Here is an 18,956-nt window from a genome sequence, read left to right as displayed (position 1 = left end):
AGTCCTCGCCTCTTCCAGGGACTGAGGTGATTCCTAGCAGAAGCATGTTGCCATCCACCCCAGGAGTCAAGACTCTCGCAGGGACATTGACACCATCCCAGGAAGCCATTGATGGGTCTCTGGAATGACTTAGGTTTAAAATGTCACCTTTCTTTTTTGTTGAGTTGTGGTCTCACTGTCACCCAGGCTGGAGTGCAATGGCATGATCATGGCTCACCACAGCCCTCCTGGGCTCAAGCAATTCTTCAGCCTCAGCTTCCTGAGTAGCTGGGCCTACAAGTGTGGGTGTGTGCTACCATGTCCAGTTAATTAAAAAAATGCTTTCTTATTTTGTAGAGATTAGGTCTTGCTATGCTGCCTAGGCTGGTTTCAAATTCCTGGGCTCAAACAGTTCTCCAGCTTTGACCTCCAAAATTGCTGGGATTATGAGTGAGCCACCCTGGCCTAGTTGTCACCTTTGAGCATGAGTATACTGACATCTCAAGTAAAGTCACATGGCCTGGGAAGAATGGATGAGGCAGAGGCTGAGGGCTGACTTCAGGCAAGTGATGAAGACCCACAAGAGCCAGGGCCTTGTCAACGGTTCCAGGTTGGACTGAGAAACCAAGCAGGAGCTACTAGACTGGTTTATTGAACAGCAGGGCTACAGTTGAGGAGCAGATTGGGGGCTATGGCATCTCTATCGGGGCACAGCACATAGCTGGTAGGGGGATGGGGCCACCATTATGTGAAAGACACCTTGGTCACTGGGCCGGGGCTGTCCAGCAGGCACGGAGAAGCTGAAGTGCTGCAGGAGGCAGGTGAAGAGGAGGAAGAGCTCCATGCGGACCAAGGACTCTCCAAGGCATACGCGCCGGCCTATGGGTGGGTGAGAGAGTCAATGAACCTGAGCCCTGGGAGTCTTTCCCAGAAGGGAGTGGAGAGCTAGATTCCCACAGGCACCTGCTGAGAAAGGTATGAAGGCCTCTTGCTTCACGAAGCGGCCCTGGGTGTCCAGGAAGTGTTCCGGGTAGAAGTTAAAGGGCTTCTTCCAGATGGCCTCATCCTTCAGCACTGATGACAGATTGGTGCAGAGGATTGTGCCCTGGGCAGGAGAAGCCTGGTGTCAGTGTGGACTGGGCTCTAGGCTGCCAGAACTCTTGTCAACAGACCCGGGGGTAGGGGGTGGGGGGGTGGTGAGGGTGGGTATACACTCTGCCTGGCATATAACTGGAACCTTTCAAGTAACCTTTGCCTCAAAAAACTCTTGGCATCAGAGCCCACGGCAAGGCAAAAGACATACCTCTTAGGGGCCCCTCACTGCCCCCATCCCTGCAGGTGCTGGCTTCTCTAACACTTTATGGAAGGTCCTGGTTTGTCTTTCCCACTAGTCCGGGGTTCTGCATAGACAGGCTGGTCCCGCTCCCACTCTACATCCCACACTCAGGCTGGGGCAGTCTGTGCCAGTGGAATTGAGGACTGGGTGGCCTGGGCCTGTTGACCCCAATTGTCAGTGACCATGCTGGGATCACCAGCAGGCACATGCTGAGTTCAGGTGAGGAGGTCCCCAGGCCTACCTTGGGGATGCGGAAACCCTGCACTTCAGTGTCACAAGTGGTCATGTGGGGCACTCCTAGGGGGATGATGTCCCCAAAGCGCTGCACCTCGTGAACCACGGCGGTGGTGAAGGGCATGCGGGCCTGATCAGCCATCTCTGGTGGCCGCGCCTGCCCTATCACTTCGTCGATCTCCTGTTGGACACGGCCTGGACAGGCAAGCATCCCCACAGTGGGTGAGAATCCAGGGGATGGGCATTGACCCCCTCCTGGCTCCTGTGTTGGGTGGGGGCTGTGCCCACCTGAGGAGGAGGCACCTTTTTCAGGAGACTGGACAAATCTGTGCTTGGAGCCATAAGTGTCCTAACTAAGCACAGGGGCCCCTGCTTGTAACTTTCCTTGCTCAACCTCCCACAGACCACCAGCTGAACTCACGCTGCACATCCGGGTGCAGAATCATGAGCAGGAGGGCCCAGGACATCGTGATGGAGGTGGTCACCATCCCAGCAGCGAACAGATCAAATACCACCAGGCGCAGGTTCTCAGCATTGAAGCTGCTCTCGGGGTTCCCCTTGGCCTGAGCCGGGTAGAGAGGGTGGGCTCAGGACAGAGGGAAAAAGCCCCCAGATGACCTCCCATTCTGTACCTGTCAGCACAGATGTGCCTCACAGATGCACTGGCCACACTTTGCCCCTTCTTCTCACTCCTCATGGCACCCTCAACCCACCACTCTGGCCTAGTCCGTACTAGAGGCCCTGCACCTTGTCCATCTCATCCAGGAAGGCATCTATCAGGTCTCGGGGTGGCTGGACCGGATCCCGCGTCATTCTGTGCTCAGTCACCAGCTCATCCAGTTGGGCCAGGAAGTCCCTTCTTCCGTGTAAGAATTTGCCAGCCAGCCCTGGGATGCGCAGGAGCATCAGGACAAAACCTAGCACCTGCGCAGGTCACAGAAGGGGAGCTGGGTCTCTCCCATGCTCTGGGCTCACCTGGACCAGTCACAGGCCCCAGCCACCTCCTGGGCCTACACTGACTTCCTCACTCCCCAAATGCCAGCCTTCAGGCTCTCTGCTGGTCTCTGGAGTCTAAAGAAGAAATTTAAAATGGAATCCTGGGCTTGGGTGGTATCCAGCAAGGACAGAAGGCACAGGCTCCCTGGCCCACTCTTGGGGACCACCTCTCCCATTCCTGTTGGAGATTTCCCTCCTCCAGATCTTTCCTCTTGCAGTGGTCTCTCCTGGAATGTCCTTTCCCCAAACCCTGTGCATGCAACTGCTCTTCCTGGAGACCCAGGTGCAGGCCTCTACACCTCCTTGGAGCTTTCCCTGTCGGGACTTCCGCCTGTCTCTCCAATCCCCCACCATGGACACGATGCTGCTCTCCTCCTTCAGATGGGTCTCAACTAGGTCCACGAGCCTGAGCAGGAGTGGGTCGTTGTACTCGAAGCGGCGCCCGATGGTGAGGGAGGCGATCACGTTGCTCACCGCTCTGTTCAGGAGGGCGTTTGGGCTAAAGGGGCGGCCTGGGAGCAGGGGACGTGGGTCAGGGGGTCTTCTTTCCGAGCCCCCGCCTCCCCTGTTCTCGGCTCGTGCCCCTCTGCGCATCACCCACCGGCGTGATCAGCGAAGGCTGCACAGAGGCAGGCGGCCTCCTCGGTAACCGACTGCTCTAGCGACTTCTTGCCCAGGCCGAAGTTGCGCAGGGTGGACAAGGCGAAGCGCCGCTGCTCGCGCCACACAGGACCGTACCGTGCCATGAAAATTCCTGGGGAAGGAACGGCTACGTGGGCATCGCCAGAGAGGCTCTGGTCCGCCTTCTGCATCCAACCCTGTGTCCCCTCCTCTTTGCAGACCCGAGCACAGTCTCTTCAAGAGTGTTCCCCTCTCCTCTGAGATCAGACTGCCCTCTGTCCTCAACTGTCCATTCCCCCTCTGAGAACAGTTCCTGCCTTAGTCCCTGCCCATGTGATCCCCTCCTTTTCTGAGTACAGGCCCTACCCGGACCCCTCGGTTTCCCGCCCACTTCAAGTCCAGGCCCCGCCCTCGGCCCCGCCTACACTCTTTCCCCTCGCCCTACCCGCAGGCTCCTTTCTCCTCCCGTCGCCCACCGTCCTCCCCGTTTCTCTTCTTGCCTCCTACGTCATGTCTCTGCTCCCGTTAGGCCCTGTCCCGTCTCCGGTCACTGCCCATTCAGGTCCCGCTGGGACGCGGTCTCCGCCCCCACCGCCGCTTGCCTTGGGAGCGCGGCCCGAAGCCCAAGTGATCAAAGAAGGGCGCAGGTACGCGGTCTGCAGTGTCCTCGCCGCGGGTCACCAACGCCTCGCGCAAGGCTGCCAGCCCGTTGAGCACGACCACCGGCGTCCAGCCCAGCTGCAGACTAAACACGTCCCCGAAGCGGCGCCGCAGCTGGAGGCAGAGGGTCAGGGTGTCATTCACGCCGGGGTTTCCACCAGGCTGCTAGTCCTAGACCTGTCCCGCAATCCCGAGGGACCCCAAGGCTGCCAGTCATGAGCCTGTGCCAGGAAGAGGCCTCGTGATCCTCAGGTGGGGGTGATTTTCTCTGTGGTTGAGGAATTTAGTTTGGATCCACTACTCAGCTATGACCTTGAATCACTGAAATGATCAGTATGTCCCAGGGAGCATCCCATTTTACAGATGAGGAAACAGGTTCACTGAAGTGAGTATGAGACCCAAGGACTCACAAAAGCAAAAGATTTGAACCAGGTCACTGCACCTCAACTTCCATTTCCTGATTTAAAAGGTGCTCAGGACCGACCTCTTATCCACTCCCAAGCCCTTTCCTTCTGATAAGGAACAAGGGGTCCCATAATTAAATGCTGCACAACTGGCTTGCAGGGCCAGTGCCAAGTTCTATCCCACATCCAGGCCTTTACCCTCCTAGACCTTAACTTCGGAAAATCCAAACTGTCCTTCAGGCCCTGCACAAATGTCCTCCCTCAGGGAGCTTCTGAATCCTGCTTCCTCTTCCAGGCCCAGTTCCTAGTCCAGCCTGTGGCTTTACCTACAACCTACATCTGTTGCTTTTTTGGGGGAGAGGGGTAGAATATTCCCAGGACCTCTGCTGCCTCCACCACCACCTCCCTCACCTGGTTCATGCAATATGGTAAGTTCCGGTAGTCCACCTGCAGCAGGTTTCCCAGCCCCGGCACAGACACGGGGCCTGGTGGGTAGCGTGCAGCCCAGCGTTGACGCCTGTGCATCAGGTCCACCAGGAGCAGGAAGATGGCCACAGCCACAGCCAGGGGCGCCAGTGTATCCCCGGTCAGCAATGCCATGGCTGCCCTGCTATACACAGGGCTCTTTGGGGAACACGGCACACCCCACCCCCACAGGTATAGAAGACCAGGCAGGAAAACACCACATCCTCAGTGACTGACTAGCCTGGGCTGTTTCCTTATAAGGGAGCTGACAGTGGCCTTTGTCCTCTGCTGTGAGCCAACCTAAAGTGTTGACTGTGCTGCCAGAGGGTGCAGGGCCAGAGTAGGGCTGGGGTGGGACGGCTCCAGAGTTCCTTGTCCCTGCTTCCTGCTCAGGATGTTTATCCAGGGTATGGCGGTGGAGGGGCCAAGCAGATGTCACCCTCTCTTCCCACCTTCAACCTCTCAGCTCTGTACAAGTTTCTGGGATCACCATGGTCTGACATGACCCTCCCACACAGCTCCCCACTAGGTCCATACTTTCTAATGTAGCTACACCTCTCTCCCAGGACAGCTCCTTGCCCTTCCCTCATCTCACCTGCCTGTTCTGAGTGGACTTCACCTCCGTTGTTTGTTATCTGCACTTGTCTGGGGCCTTAGGAAGGTCATGATGATCTAAGGGAACATGGGACAAGTCTTCATTCAAACTGAATGCACACTTGACACATTCAGACACAGACACAGCTGATCACACACATAAGTCTCGTACATTCCCCAACACTTCTCACATGCTCACAAATGTACAGACATGTTCACACACCCACAAAACCATCCAAATTTAGACAATATTCACATGTACAGAGACATACACAGAAGACACAGAATTCTGTAACATCTCCATTCTTAGTTAAATGTGGCCAATTAACTCTTTATTCAGCTTAGGAGTCAGCACATGACTGGCCAGAGATCTCCACAGATGCCTGGAACCGTAAATCTCCCAGTTTTTTCCCAGTTTCTGTGTGTGTGTTGGGGCATCCCTTCAGCACTCAGCCAGGCAGTGAAAACGTTACCTTAGCTTTCAGGTCCTGTTTGCACAGGACCTCAGGTCAGTCAGAGGGGAGAGTTCAGGCCCTCCAGGTTTTCCTGATCATGCACATAGCTGCACTCAGCCTACTCAGGGGCATGGCCTGCTAGGATCCCAGAAATGGATCAGAGCTGGTTAATGCCCCTGTGGACACCTCATGCCCAGGGTCTTTAAAGCTTTTGGCTTGTGTATGTTGTGTGTGCCCCAAGTGTTATTCACTGTCTCAGGTAGCTTTGATTTTCAACAATGGTTCTGATTACTTTCAACAAGTTCTCCTGGGAAAATGCTACTCACATTAGGAGAGATCTTAGAACAAATATAGACAGCCCAGCAGTGTCTCACATTGTTGTTGGAGAATTAAGCAATGTCTGTATGACCCCACTGCAAATTCTGTGCTGTGTCTCTCCTGGACTCTGTCCCATACATCATTTACCTTTACTGACTTTCATCTGTATCTTTTCACTGTAATAATCCACAACAGTGGATATAACAGAATTTCTAAATTCTGTGACTCTTATAGCAAACCACTGAGCTGAGGGTAGTCTTGGGGACTTCTGACACAGAATGCTTCAGAAGTGTTGTTCACTAGAATGACCCTGACTCTCTGAAATGTGGTGAAAACTTATTGGGAAAAAGTAAAGGTTAAGGGGGTAGAAGTTGACAAAACTTTCATTCCCGAATAGCTACTTCATCAGTCATATCAGCATGTGCAGTGTGATCAGTTATTACAGGTCAAAGTGACCTATGGAATTTAGAAATGACAGAACAAGCCTCCAAAGACTTTGCCCGGTGGATATATAAGGAAATATAAAATGACAGGAAACAAGCTAAATATAGACTATCTTGATTATAGTTATAGATAATTAGCTACACTGAAAACAAAGGAGAGTATTATGCCAGATCTTGATACAGTTTTAGCTTGAATGTCAATATTTTCAGTTATAACTACTCACGTCAGGGATGTTTCTACAGGGAAAAATTATTCTGGGACTATAAGTATGGCCCTATCACCTCTAGTCATCAAGAATATAGTCCAAATGGAGGTAGGACAAAACCAAGCAGTACTGAAACCAGGAAGTGACATCACAAAGGATGGTGGAGCAGGAAACTCTAGGGATGGGTCCCTGTACTAAAACTACCAGTGAACTGAAAAACGTCCAATCACTTATTTCCAAAGTGCATCCTGATGAGACATGATAGAAACCAAGGAAGTGCTGATAAAGAAAAAGGCTATAGCAGTTCAGAGGAGCACAGTATATGCAAACTCAGGCACATAATCTCAGGCACACGCAGTGAAAATGGTCTGCATTTATGGAGGCTGGTAGTGGGGGCGGTAGGTTGGGTAGAGATCTTTCCCTCACACATTTATGGTTGCATGCTTTTGCCTGTCTGATGGATCACTGCCGACCTTTTCCTTGGTTTGGGCCATCTTGGCTGTGGTAGTTGCTACCTGAAGCATATAACTGGAGCTGCAGAGACAGTAAATTAATTGCCCTTTTATAAGTTAGATATTAAGGATATCATTGTGACGTCACTAGGGATAATAGGTCAGAAAATTTGGTGACCTTACAAAACAAGGAATATGTTCTTTCAAAAACAGTTTAGAAAAGTCACAAATGGACCACTCCAGCATTCAACAAACAAAAACTGGTAATTCCTCAAGATTGTGATAATTATATTTCCCAAATTTTTACGGCAAAATACACAGAATGTTCATTTCTCAGAACAAAATCAAAATAAACAAAGAAACAGGAAATTATAGCTCATACAGGACAAACTGACAGAAACCATACATGAGGAAGCCCAGATGCTGCAATAACTGATAAAAAACACTAAATTAACTGTGTTAAATATGCTCAGTGTATTAAAGGAAACCATGGACAAAGAACTAAAGAAGATCAGGAAAACTATGTAGAAACAAAATGAGAATCTCAACAAAGAGACATTATATAAAGGTATGAAACAGTCATTCTGGAACTGAAAAGTACAATAACTGAAATGAAAAATTGACTTGATGGTTTTAAAAACAGTATTATTCTGCCTGATATTTTATAACAATATACCACAGACTGGTGGCTTAAATAAAAGAAATTTGGTCTGGTCAGAGTGGCTCATGTCTATAATCCCAGAATTTTGGGAAGCTGAAGCAGGAGTAGCAGTTGAGGTCAGGAGTTCAAGATCACCCTGAACAACACAGCAAGACCCTTTCTCTGCAAAAAGAAAAAAAAGATTTAAAAATTAGCTTGGTTTGGTGGCACACACCTGTAGTTCATCTACTCAGGAGGCTGAGGCAGGAGAATCACTTGACTCAGAAGTGGGAGACTGCAGTGATCATGCCACTGTACTCCAGTGTGAGTGACAAAGTGAGAGCCTGATCCAGAATAATGGTAATAATAATATAAATCTATTTCTCACAGTCCAGGAGGCCAAAGGTCCAGCTCAAGTTTCAACAGGATCAATTATTGGTGAGAGATTTTCCCTGGTTTGCTTGTTGAGTCTCTACATTGCAAAGGGAAAGAGAAAGAGAACAAGAGGGAGAGATATTGATCTCCAGTGTCTCTGCATAAGAGCACTAATCTTTTTTATTTTTATTTTTTTGAGTTGGAGTCTCACTCTGTTGCCCAGACTGGAGTGCAGTGGCATGCTCACGGCCACCGCGGCCTTGACCTGCTGGGCTCCAGCAATCCTTCCACCTCAGCCTTCCAAGTAGCCAGAACTACAGGCGTGTGCTACCACACCCAGCTAATTTTTAATTTATTGTAGAGACGAGATCTCCCCAAGTTGCCCAGGTGGGTCTCAAACCTGCGGACTCAGGCAATCCACTTGCCTCGGCCTCCCAAAGTGCTGGGATTACAGACTGAATTACCAAGCACAAGCAAGAGTACTAATCTTATTTGATAAATGCCTTTATGCCCTCATTTCACCTTAATTACCTCCACAAAGGACCTATCTCCAAAAACAGTAATATCAGGGTTTGGACTTCAGCATATACATTTTGGGTGGGGGACACGACCATTCAGTTCATATCATATATATCATCTAAGGAGGCAGAAGAAAGAATAAGTAAACCTCAAGATAACACACTGAAATTTTTTAGTCTGGGTTGCAAACTGAAAAACCGAATGAGAAACAATAATCAGTGAGAGGAGTCATCAAACACACCAACATCTGTATCACAGGAGTTCCAGAGGAAAAAAGAGAGACGAAAAAGAAAAATATCTGAATAAAGAAGGGCTGACAATTTTGCAAGTCTGATGACAAATATGCATAGGCACATTTGCCAAGCTCAGGAATCTCCAAGTGGGATAAACTCAAAAGACACACCCACAGAGACACATTGTTGGCAAATACTGAAAACCCAAAGCCAAAGAGAGAATTTTAAAAGTAGTAAGGGAAAATAACTCATCACATCCAAGGAATCCTTTTTTTTTTTTTTTTTTTTGAGTTGGAGTCTCACTCTGTCGCCCAGACTGGAGTGCAGCGGCCGCTCCCAGCCACCGCAGCCTCGACCTGCTGGGCTCCGGCGATCCTTCCGCCTCAGCCTTCCGAGTAGCTGGGATTACAGGCACGCGCTACCACACCCCGCTGATTTTTAAAATTTTATTGTAGAGATGAGGTCTCGCCAAGTTGCCCAGGCGGGTCTCGAACCCGCGGGCTCAGGCAATCCAGCCTCCCAAGGCGCGGGATTACAGGTTGAGCCACCCAGGTCCGGCTATCCTTAATAAGAGTAATACCGGATTTCTCATCAGAAGCCATAGAGGCCAAATGACAGTGGCATGACATATTAAAGTGCTGAAAGCAAAATACCATTAACCAAAAAGTCTATATCTGGCAAAACTATCTATCAAGAATGAAGAATAGGTTGGGCACAGTGGCTCACGCCAAAATCCCAGCACTTTGGAAGGCTGAGGTGAGAAGACTGCCTGAGCCCACGGGTTCAAGACCCGCCTGGGCAACTTGGCGAGATCTCATCTCTACAACAAATAAAAAAATTAGCCGGGCATGGTGGTGTGTGCCTGTAGTTCCAGCTTCTTGGAAGGAACGCTTGAGTCCAGCAGGTCGAGGCTATGGTGGCTGTGAGCATGCCACTGCACTCCAACCTGGGTGACAGAGTGAGACTCTCTCTCAGAATAACTAGCTAACCAAACAAACAAACAAATAAATAAAATACACACAAGAGATTGGCAGAGTGGATTAAAAAAACAAACATGATCTCTACACATGTTAACTGATTGAGACTCACTTTAGGTATAAAGACACAAAGAGGTTGATATTAAACAGATGTGGAAAGATATTCCATTAGATATTCAATTAGTAATGAAAGGAGAGCTGAAGTGGCTATCTTAGTGCCAGGCAAATAGACTTCAAGTAAAAAATGACTACAAAAAAAATGGATGTTATGAATTGTGAAAAGTTCAATCCAGCAAGAAGAAAAATAATTTTATAAGCAAACAGGCAACATATTTCAATCATATACACAACAGAGCTTCAAAGCATGATCTATCCTGGGGGTAGTGAGGGGCCCCTAAGAGGTATGTCTTTTGCCTTGCCGTGGGCTTCAAAGCATATATAGCAAAAATGGACAGTATTGAACAGAGAAATGGACAGTCTTACAAATAAAGTTGGAGACTTCAAAACCCCAATTTCAACAGTGGATAGAAAAACCAAACTAAAGATCAGTAAGGAAATGGAGGGCTTGAACAACACTGTAGATCAGTTGCAAATAACATACCTATACAAAACTCTCACCCAACAACAGCAAAATATACGTTCTTCCCATGTGCACATAGGCCCTTCCCCAGGATAGATCATGTTTAGGGGACACACACACACACACACACATACACACACACACTAGATACTAGGTCTTGCTCTGTCACCAGGCTGGAGTTCAGTGGGACAATCATAGCTCACTGCAGCCTCCAATTCCTGGGCTCAGAGGTCCCCCACATCCGCTTCCCAAGTAGCTGGGACTACAGGCATGTGCCACCACGCCTGGCTACAAAAAAAAAACCTTTAAAAAGGTTTAAATATCTAAATCATATCAAAGATCTTTTCTTACCACAGTAGCATGACTTTAGAAATCAATAACTAAAGGAAAACTGGGAAATTCACAAATCTGTGGAAATTAAATTGCATATTCTAAACAACCAATAGATAAATTAGTAAGAGAATTATAAAACAACTTGAGATGGGTGAAAACAATAACATATGATAAAACATATTGGATCCAGCAAGTATAACATTCAGAGGGAAACTGATAACTGCAAACACCTGCATTAAAAAAGAAAGACCTCAAATCAATAACCTAATAGGATACCTTAAAGACCAAAAAAAAGAAGAACAAACTTCAAGCCAGTAGAAGGGAGGAAATAATTAAAGTTAGGTCACAGATAAGTGAACTAGAGAACAGATAAACAATAGGCAAAAATTAATGAAGTCAAAACTGGTTCTTTGAAAAGATCAACAATATTGACCAATCCTTAGTGAGACGGACTAAAAAAAACAGAAGACTCAAATTACTAAAACCAGACATGAATCTGAGGACAATACTCCTGATTGTACAGAATTACAATCTGTACAGAATTAAAAATAATTATACAGAATTAAAAATAATTTAAAAATAACTGTACAGAATTAAAAATAATTATGAGATTACTGTGAACAACGGTATGCCAACAAATGATAAGCCAGTTGAAATGCACAAATTCCTAGAACACAAAACCTACCAAGACTAAATCATGAAGCAATAGAAGTCCCAACAGGTTTATAGTCAGGACAGGGGCACCCACCTGTACTCCCAGCTATGTGAGAGGCTGAGGTGGGAGTGCCCCTTAAGCCCAGGGGTTTGAGTCCAGCTTGAGCAACATAGGGAGACCACGTCTCTTAAAAGCGACAGCAACAACATAAAACCGCCTGAATACTGAGATGGTATTCAAATACAAATGGTATTAAAATGCACAAATACAAAATAAAATAGAAAACTGAGTAGATTCACGACTAGTAAGGAGATTGAATCGGTAATCGGACATCACCTAACAAAAAGCCTTGCCTGGAACAGCAGGAGAGCAGCTGAAGTCGTTTTTCCTCCTTGGAAGACAGACCAGCAGTCGGGGGCAGATTTGCGACTCAGATTGGGTCTTTATGTGTCACTGTTGGGTGCTCCAGCTCATTCCTGTTGGCAGTTGCGGTAAGGTGCCCCAGCAACAATGAGGAGCACCCAGAATAGCAGAAGCTTTGTGAGGGAGCCCCATTCCCATGTGCCTGAACTTGCAGCCTGAGCAATAAAAGCGCTGCAGTAGCTCTGGTCTCTTAGCAACAGTGGGTCTTGTGGCCAAGGTCAGTTTTGCAACCTATAATAGTTCAGTGATTAAAATTAAGAGCCCTAGCCTCCCTCTTGGCCAGTTGGGGTAACGTGCCCCAGGAACTGGAAAAGGAGGGAACCCTCTCCTATACATCTGGAAAAGCATTCTAAGTGGCAGGGGACCAGTGGGAGGGACCTCACTCCTTTGCACCTGAATCAGCAGCCTGTTGGCAGGACAGTTCCTGAAACCTTGGTTTCTCCAGGTAGTGAGGCTTGAAGTCAGGGTCAGCTGTGTGACCTGGAATCAGGCTGCATGTGTCATTATGGGGTGCCCCAGCCTGTCCCTCTAGTCAGTCAGGGAAGTATGCCCCTCCAGTTCCAAGGAGCAGGGGGGGACCCTTTTCTACACACCTGATTAGCTCCCTAAACTGCCTTACCCTTCCTGTGGAGCAACCCTTGTACAGGGTGGCCACCTGCCCTCCACATCCAGGCTCTTCCCCAGACATTTGGAGCTTCTGCTCTCATCCAGCAATAGCCTAGACTGCCCTATGCCTCCTGTGCAGGAAATTAGTGCTGAGTGGACTCCTCTGCCCCATGACCAGGCACATCTCCAGGCATTCGGAGCACCCGTGCCCCTGGATCTGAAGCCTAAGTCCCCCCCACACCCTTTCTGTGCAGAAATCCTGCTAGTGGGAGGGACCCTCACTGTTCCATGCCTAGGCATCTCTCCTGGCATTCTGAGCACCTGCCTGCCAGGATCAGCAGCTGAGAAGTGGTGCTTCTTCTATTCCACGTCTGGGCATACTCCTCAGCACGAAGCACAACCACCCGGCCAGATCAACTGCCTGAGCGACCCCTTCCTCTCCCTGCAGTGACATTTTTTGAAACCAGTGGCCACTCTGCCCCTTGTGGGGGGACCCAATCTCAGACATCTGGAATCCCCATCCACCTAGATCAGTAGCCTGAGCTGCTCCACCCCTGCACTACAGGGATCTTGGTATAGGTCGCTCCCCCACTCTATACTCAGACACATCTCCAGGTCTTCACGCACCTGCACACCTGATTAGTAGTCCACCTCCCCCATAGACTTTCTCATAATAGCATCACACCCCTCCTGAACATGGCATACGTTCAGGCACCTGGTACACCCACCTACCTGGATTAGGGGCCTGAGCTGCCAATCCCTCAAGCAGAGACTCTGGTGAAGTAACATCCTAGCTGGTCCATGTCCAGATATACACACAGGCTTATGGTGCATCAGCCACTTGGAATAGAACCTAGACCCTCCACCTCCTTTCTATGCAAGAGCCTGAAGCACACCGGACATGGTGGCTCACACCTGTAATCCCAGCACTGAGAAAGTCTAAGGCGAGAGGACTGCTTGAGCCCAGGCATTTGAGACCAGCCTAGGCAACATAGCAAGACCTCATCTCTACAAAAAATAAAAAACAAGGCATGGTGGCGCATGTCTGTAGTCTCAACTACTCCAGAGGCTGAGGCAGATGGATTGTCTGAGCTGGGGAGGTCGAGGCTGCTGTGAGGAGTGATCTTGGCACAAACATTCAGCACATGAGACCACAGTCTAGGAATCTGAACAAACCCCCCCTTCTAGTGCAAAGACCCTACTGGGGCGGTGACCTCTCTGTCTCCTTCCCAGGCATTTCACTAGGCCAGGGGTACATGTGCCCCCCCTGGAATAAGATCTTGAGAAGCCCTCTCCTCACTCCCTCCGCAAATAACTCATTACCCCAGTAGTTTTTCTGTTCCTAACTGGGGAATATTCCCAGGAATCTAACACACCCACTCAAGCGATTAAGAGCCTGAGCACCCCCACCCTCAGGGGTAGAGTTCTTCCTGCTGCTGTGCTCTGTCTCCTCAACGCCTACACATGTTCCTAGGTATCTGGAGTTCCCACTCTTCTAGATTAGGAGTTTAGGCCACCCTCTCATTGCTAAGCATAAGACCTGGGGCAGCAGGAGTCCCTCAACACCACGCCAAGGCACACCTCTGGGCACTCAGAGAACGTCCTGCCTTGGGGCCCGAGCCTGTGTCTGCAATCGGTGGACCCGCAGGTTGGCATGACAAGTTTGGCCCCACCCATCTTGCTTCCCAACTCTGGGGCGCTGACCTGGGAGTTCCAGATGGCTGCGCACACTGCAGACCAGCTCACTGCCTGAAACAGCAGAGCGCTTCAGTAAAGATCAAGAAAATATCCATCCACGATGGCAGAAGTCAGCTTTTACTCACAGGCGCCACCTACCGGTGTGGAGGTTGAATGACACAACACAACTGGTAAACAGCTGACAACAGGGCACACCACTGGAGAATTAATAAAAGCTTCCTGAGACTCCCACCTCCTCAGCCCCACAAGAGACAGTGAGCCAACCCATGCCCCAGTACATTGCTTGGGAAAGCCTACATATACGAGCTAACTATATCAAAGGAACTCATATGGATTAGTCACCATAGTTCATCCATATGAGAAAGAACCAGAGAAACAACTTTGAAAGTATGAAAAAAAAAAGTGTTACCCCCACCACAGGAGGACACCAAGTCTTCAACAATGAACCCTAACCATAACGAAATCTCTGAAATGTCAGACAATGAATTCAAAATATGTATTATAAAGAGGCTCAATGAAATCCAAGACAAAGCTGATAACAAACACAAAGAAATTAGAATAATTCAGGATTTAAAAGGAGATTGACAACATTAAAAAAAAAACAGAACTGAAAAATTCATTCAAGGAAATAGAAGACACCGTTCAAAGCTCTAACACTAGGCTAGGCCAGGTAGAAGCAAGAATTTCAGAGCTGGAAGACAAGTCCTTCAAATTAACCTAGACAGAAGTAAAGAAAAAAGATTAAGAAGAATGAGCAAAGCCTTAGAGAAATATGGGATCATGTAAAGTGATGAAATATGGGTTTACATAAAAATAACAAATCATAGGCATTCCAGACAGATCAGGAGTTAAAGTAAATAGTATGGAAAATGTATTTGAGGAAATAACTCAAGAAAACATCCCTGGTCTTGTGAGAGATCTAGAAATCCAGACGGGAGAAGCACCAAGAACTCCTAAAAGATCCAGCACAAGAAGAATCTCACCAAGATGTATAGTTGACACATATATCCAAAATTCAACATGAAAGAAAATGTACTAAGAGCAGCAAGAGAGAAGCACTGGATCATTTATAAAACAAAAGACATTAGATGAACAGTGGACTTCTCAGCAGAAATCCTACAAGCCAGAAGAGAGTGAAGTGCTACTTTCAACCTACTTAAAGAAAAGAAATGCCACCTAAGAATTATATATCCAGCCAAACTAGACTTCATAAATGAAGAAGAAATAAAGTTCTCCAACAAACACTAAGAGAATTTATCACCACTGAATTGGCTCTGCAAGAGATGCTCAAAGGAGTTCTAAACAGGGAAATGAAATGATGATCCTTGCTATTATAAATGATCACATAAGTACAAACCTCATATATCCTTTCCCCCCACCAAGTCTGGGTCAATCTATCACCCAGCAGGAGTACAGTGGCATGATCATGTTCACCACAGCCTCAAACTCCTTAGCTCAGCAATCCTCCCTCCTCAGCCTTCAGAGTAGCTGGTACAATAGGCATGTGCCACCATGCCTGACTATTTTTAAAAAGTTTGGTACAGGCAAGATCTTGCTATGTCGCTCAGTGTGACCTCAAGTTCCTGGTCTCAAGTGATCCTCCTTCCTCAGCCTCTAAAACTGGTGGAATTCCAGACGTGAAACACTGTTCTTGTCAAGATGTTATAAAACAACTATAACTACAACCAAAAATATTTGAAACCCCGAGGCAGCTAGCTTACAACGCTATGGGAGGAACAAAACATCATATATCAATATCAACCCCGAATATAAATGGTTTTAACATTCAACTTAAAAGATACAAAGTGGCAAACTGGATTAAAAAACAATACCCAACCATCTGCTACCTACAAGAGACCCACCTACTGGCCAAAGACAGTCACAGACTCATTGTAAATGGGTGGAAAAATATTTATCATGTGAATGGAAAATAAAAAGGAGCAGGAGTAGCCATTCTCAAATCAGATAACACAGACTTTAAACCAACAACAGTAAAATAAAAAAAGACAAAGCAGGGCAATGTATAAGGATAAAGGGCTCAATTCAACAAAAAGGTTTCACTACCTTAAAATATACTCACCCAACACCAGAGGACTCCAATTCATAAAGGAAACACTACTTGACCTTAGAAAAGACACTGATAGCAATACAATAATAGTGGGGGACTTCAACACTCCCTGACATCGCTAGACAGATCATCAGCAGAAGATCAACAAAGAAACATTGAACCTATATTTGACCATAGACTAAATGCACCTATCAGACATCTACAGAACTTTTTACCCAACAACATCAGAACGTACATTCTTCTTATCTTTGTGGGGAACATTCTCAAACTATTCCTCTTTGCTGATGACATGATTCTACAAATCCTAGAGACTCCTTCAAGAGGATTCTACACCTGGTAAACAATTTCAGTAAAGTCCCAGGATACAAAATCAGTAGCATTTCTATACACCAATAGTGCTCAAGTCAAGAACCAAATCAGGAGCTCAATCTGGCTGGGTGTGGTGGCTCGTGCCTGTAATCTGGAAGGCTGACGTGGCAGGATTGCTTGAGCTTAGGAGCTTGAGACCAGCCTGGGCAATATAGCGAGAACTTGTCTCTACAAAAAAATTAAAAAATTAGCCAGGCATAGTGGCCTGTACCTGTAATCCCAACTACTCAGAGGCTGAGGGGGGAGGATCACTTGAACCCAGGAGGTCGAGGTTGCGGTGAGCCGTGATTATGTCACTGCACTCCAGTCTTGGCAACAGAGTGAAACTACAACTTAAAAGAACACAAACCAAAACTAAACAAAAATCTCAATTTAATCCCATTTACAATAGCCACAAAAAATAAATAAAATCCAGGAATACACCTAACTAGGGAAGTAAAATATCTCTACAATGAGAACGACAAAACACTGATGAAAGAAATCATAGACGACACAAACAAGTGTAAAACTATCCCATGTTTATGGATCCGAAGAATCAATACTGTTAAAACTTCCCAAAGCAATCTCCAGATTCAATGCAATCCCTATCAAAATACTGGCATCATTTTTCACAGAACTGGAAAAAACAATCTTAATGTTTATTTGGAACCAAAAAAGGGCACAAATGGCAACAACAGTTCTAAGTAAAAAGAACAAAAGTGGAGGCATCACACTGCCTGGCTTCAAATTATACTACAAGGCTATAGGAACTAAAACAGCATGGTACAGGTAGAAAATAGATCAGTGGAACAGAATAGAGAACCCTGAAATAAAGCCACATATCTAAAAGCAACTGCTCTTCAACAAAGTCAAGAAAATAATGGGAAAAGAACACTCTAGTCAATAAATGCTGATGGGAAAACTAGCTAGCCATATGCAGAAGAATGAAAATGCCCCCACCTTTGACCATATACAAAAATTAACTCAAAATAAATTAAAGACTTTAATGAAAGACCTGAAACTATAAAAATCCTAGAGGAAATCCTAGGAAACACTCTTCAGGACATCAGCTTAGACAAATAATTTATGACAAAGATCCCCAAAGCAATTGTAACAGAAACGAAAATAGATAAATAAAACTTAATTAAACTGTAAAGCTTCTGCATAGCAAGAGAAATAATCAAGAGAGTGAACAGAAAACCTATGGAATGGGAGAAAATGTTTGTCAATTATGCCTCAGACAAAGGACTAATATTTAGAATCTACAAGGAACTCACACAACTTAACATGAAAACAACAACAACAACAAAAAAAAAACATCAAAAAGTGGGTACAGAGACCCGCCTGGGCAGGCAAGACCTCATCTCTACAATAAAATCAAAAAATTAGCCGAGCGTGGTAGCGCGCCTGTAATTCCGGCTACTCGGAAGGCTGAGGTGGAATGATCACTGGAGCCCAGTAGGTTGAGGCTACAGTGGCTGGGAGCGGCCACTGCACTCCAGTCTGGGCAACAGAGTGAGACTCCAACTCAAAAAAAAAAAAAGTGGGTACAGGACATGAATAGACACTTCTTAACAGAAGACACACAAGTGGCCAAGAAACATGAAAACAGGTTCAATGTCACTAATCATCAGATATATGCAAATTAAAACCACAATAAGACATCACATTATACCAGTCAGAATGGCTATTAAAAAAAGTGAAAAAACAACAGATGTTGATGCCATTGTGGAGAAAAGGGAACACTCATTTACTGTTGGTGAGATTGTGAACTATTTCAAACAGTATGGAAAACAGTATGGAGAGTTCTCAGAGAAATAAAAATTGAATGACCATTTAACTCAGTAATCTCACACTAGAAGGGCAAGACATCATTATATTTTAAGAAATCTGTACTTATGTGTTCATTGCAGCACTATTCACGATTGCAAAATCATGGAATCAACTGAAGTGCCCATTAACGATTGACTGGATAAAGAAAATGTGGTATATACACAACATGGAATACTATGCAGCTGTAAAAAGAACAAAATCATATCCTTTGCAGCAACATGGATGGAGTTGAAGATCATCATCTTAAGCAAACTTAGAAACAGAAAACCAAACAACACATGTTCTCACATGTGGAAACTATATGGCCACAAAGATGAAAATAACACACACAAGACGGGCTTGGTGGCTCAGCCTGTAATCCCAGCGCTTTGGGAGGCTGAGGTGAGTGATTGCCTGAGCCTGTGGGTTCGAGACCTGCCTGGGCAACTTGGTGAAACCTCATCTCTATAATAAATCAAAAATTAGCCGGGCGTGGTAGCACGCGCCTGTAGTTCCAGCTACTTGG

At 46.7% G+C, this 18,956-nt stretch overlaps 1 protein-coding gene across 1 annotated transcript; it reads right to left on the bottom strand.

Moving 5' to 3' along the window:
- Nucleotides 1–608: 608 nt before the first annotated feature.
- LOC103264347 (cytochrome P450 2D17-like) lies at nt 609–4,830 on the bottom strand. The gene is made up of 9 exons (XM_008061996.1): nt 4,642–4,830; nt 3,769–3,940; nt 3,147–3,299; nt 2,897–3,057; nt 2,297–2,473; nt 1,971–2,112; nt 1,557–1,744; nt 943–1,084; nt 609–858 (listed from the first exon to the last, which is right to left on the bottom strand). Exons 1-9 carry the CDS (start codon nt 4,828–4,830, stop codon nt 680–682), a joined length of 1,503 nt encoding a protein of 500 aa, XP_008060187.1. The 3' UTR covers nt 609–679.
- Nucleotides 4,831–18,956: the final 14,126 nt, after the last annotated feature.

This window comes from Carlito syrichta, unplaced genomic scaffold (assembly GCF_000164805.1).
Source record: "Carlito syrichta isolate Samal-C Ts95f unplaced genomic scaffold, Tarsius_syrichta-2.0.1 Scaffold305648, whole genome shotgun sequence".
NCBI lineage: Eukaryota > Metazoa > Chordata > Mammalia > Primates > Tarsiidae > Carlito > Carlito syrichta.
The sequence above is the reverse complement of the archived record's forward strand: the minus strand, read 5'-3'. Positions and strand labels throughout refer to the sequence as shown.

Excerpts from the sequence above, each read along its gene's own strand:
- LOC103264347 (XM_008061996.1), bottom strand. The coding sequence starts at position 4,830 with ATGGCATTGCTGACCGGGGATACACTGGCGCCCCTGGCTGTGGCTGTG. Across the intron at positions 3,941-4,641 it reads TACCATATTGCATGAACCAG|CTGCGGCGCCGCTTCGGGGA; the intron begins GTGAGGGAGGTG and ends CTCTGCCTCCAG. Across the intron at positions 1,085-1,556 it reads AGGGTTTCCGCATCCCCAAG|GGCACAATCCTCTGCACCAA; the intron begins GTAGGCCTGGGG and ends TCTCCTGCCCAG.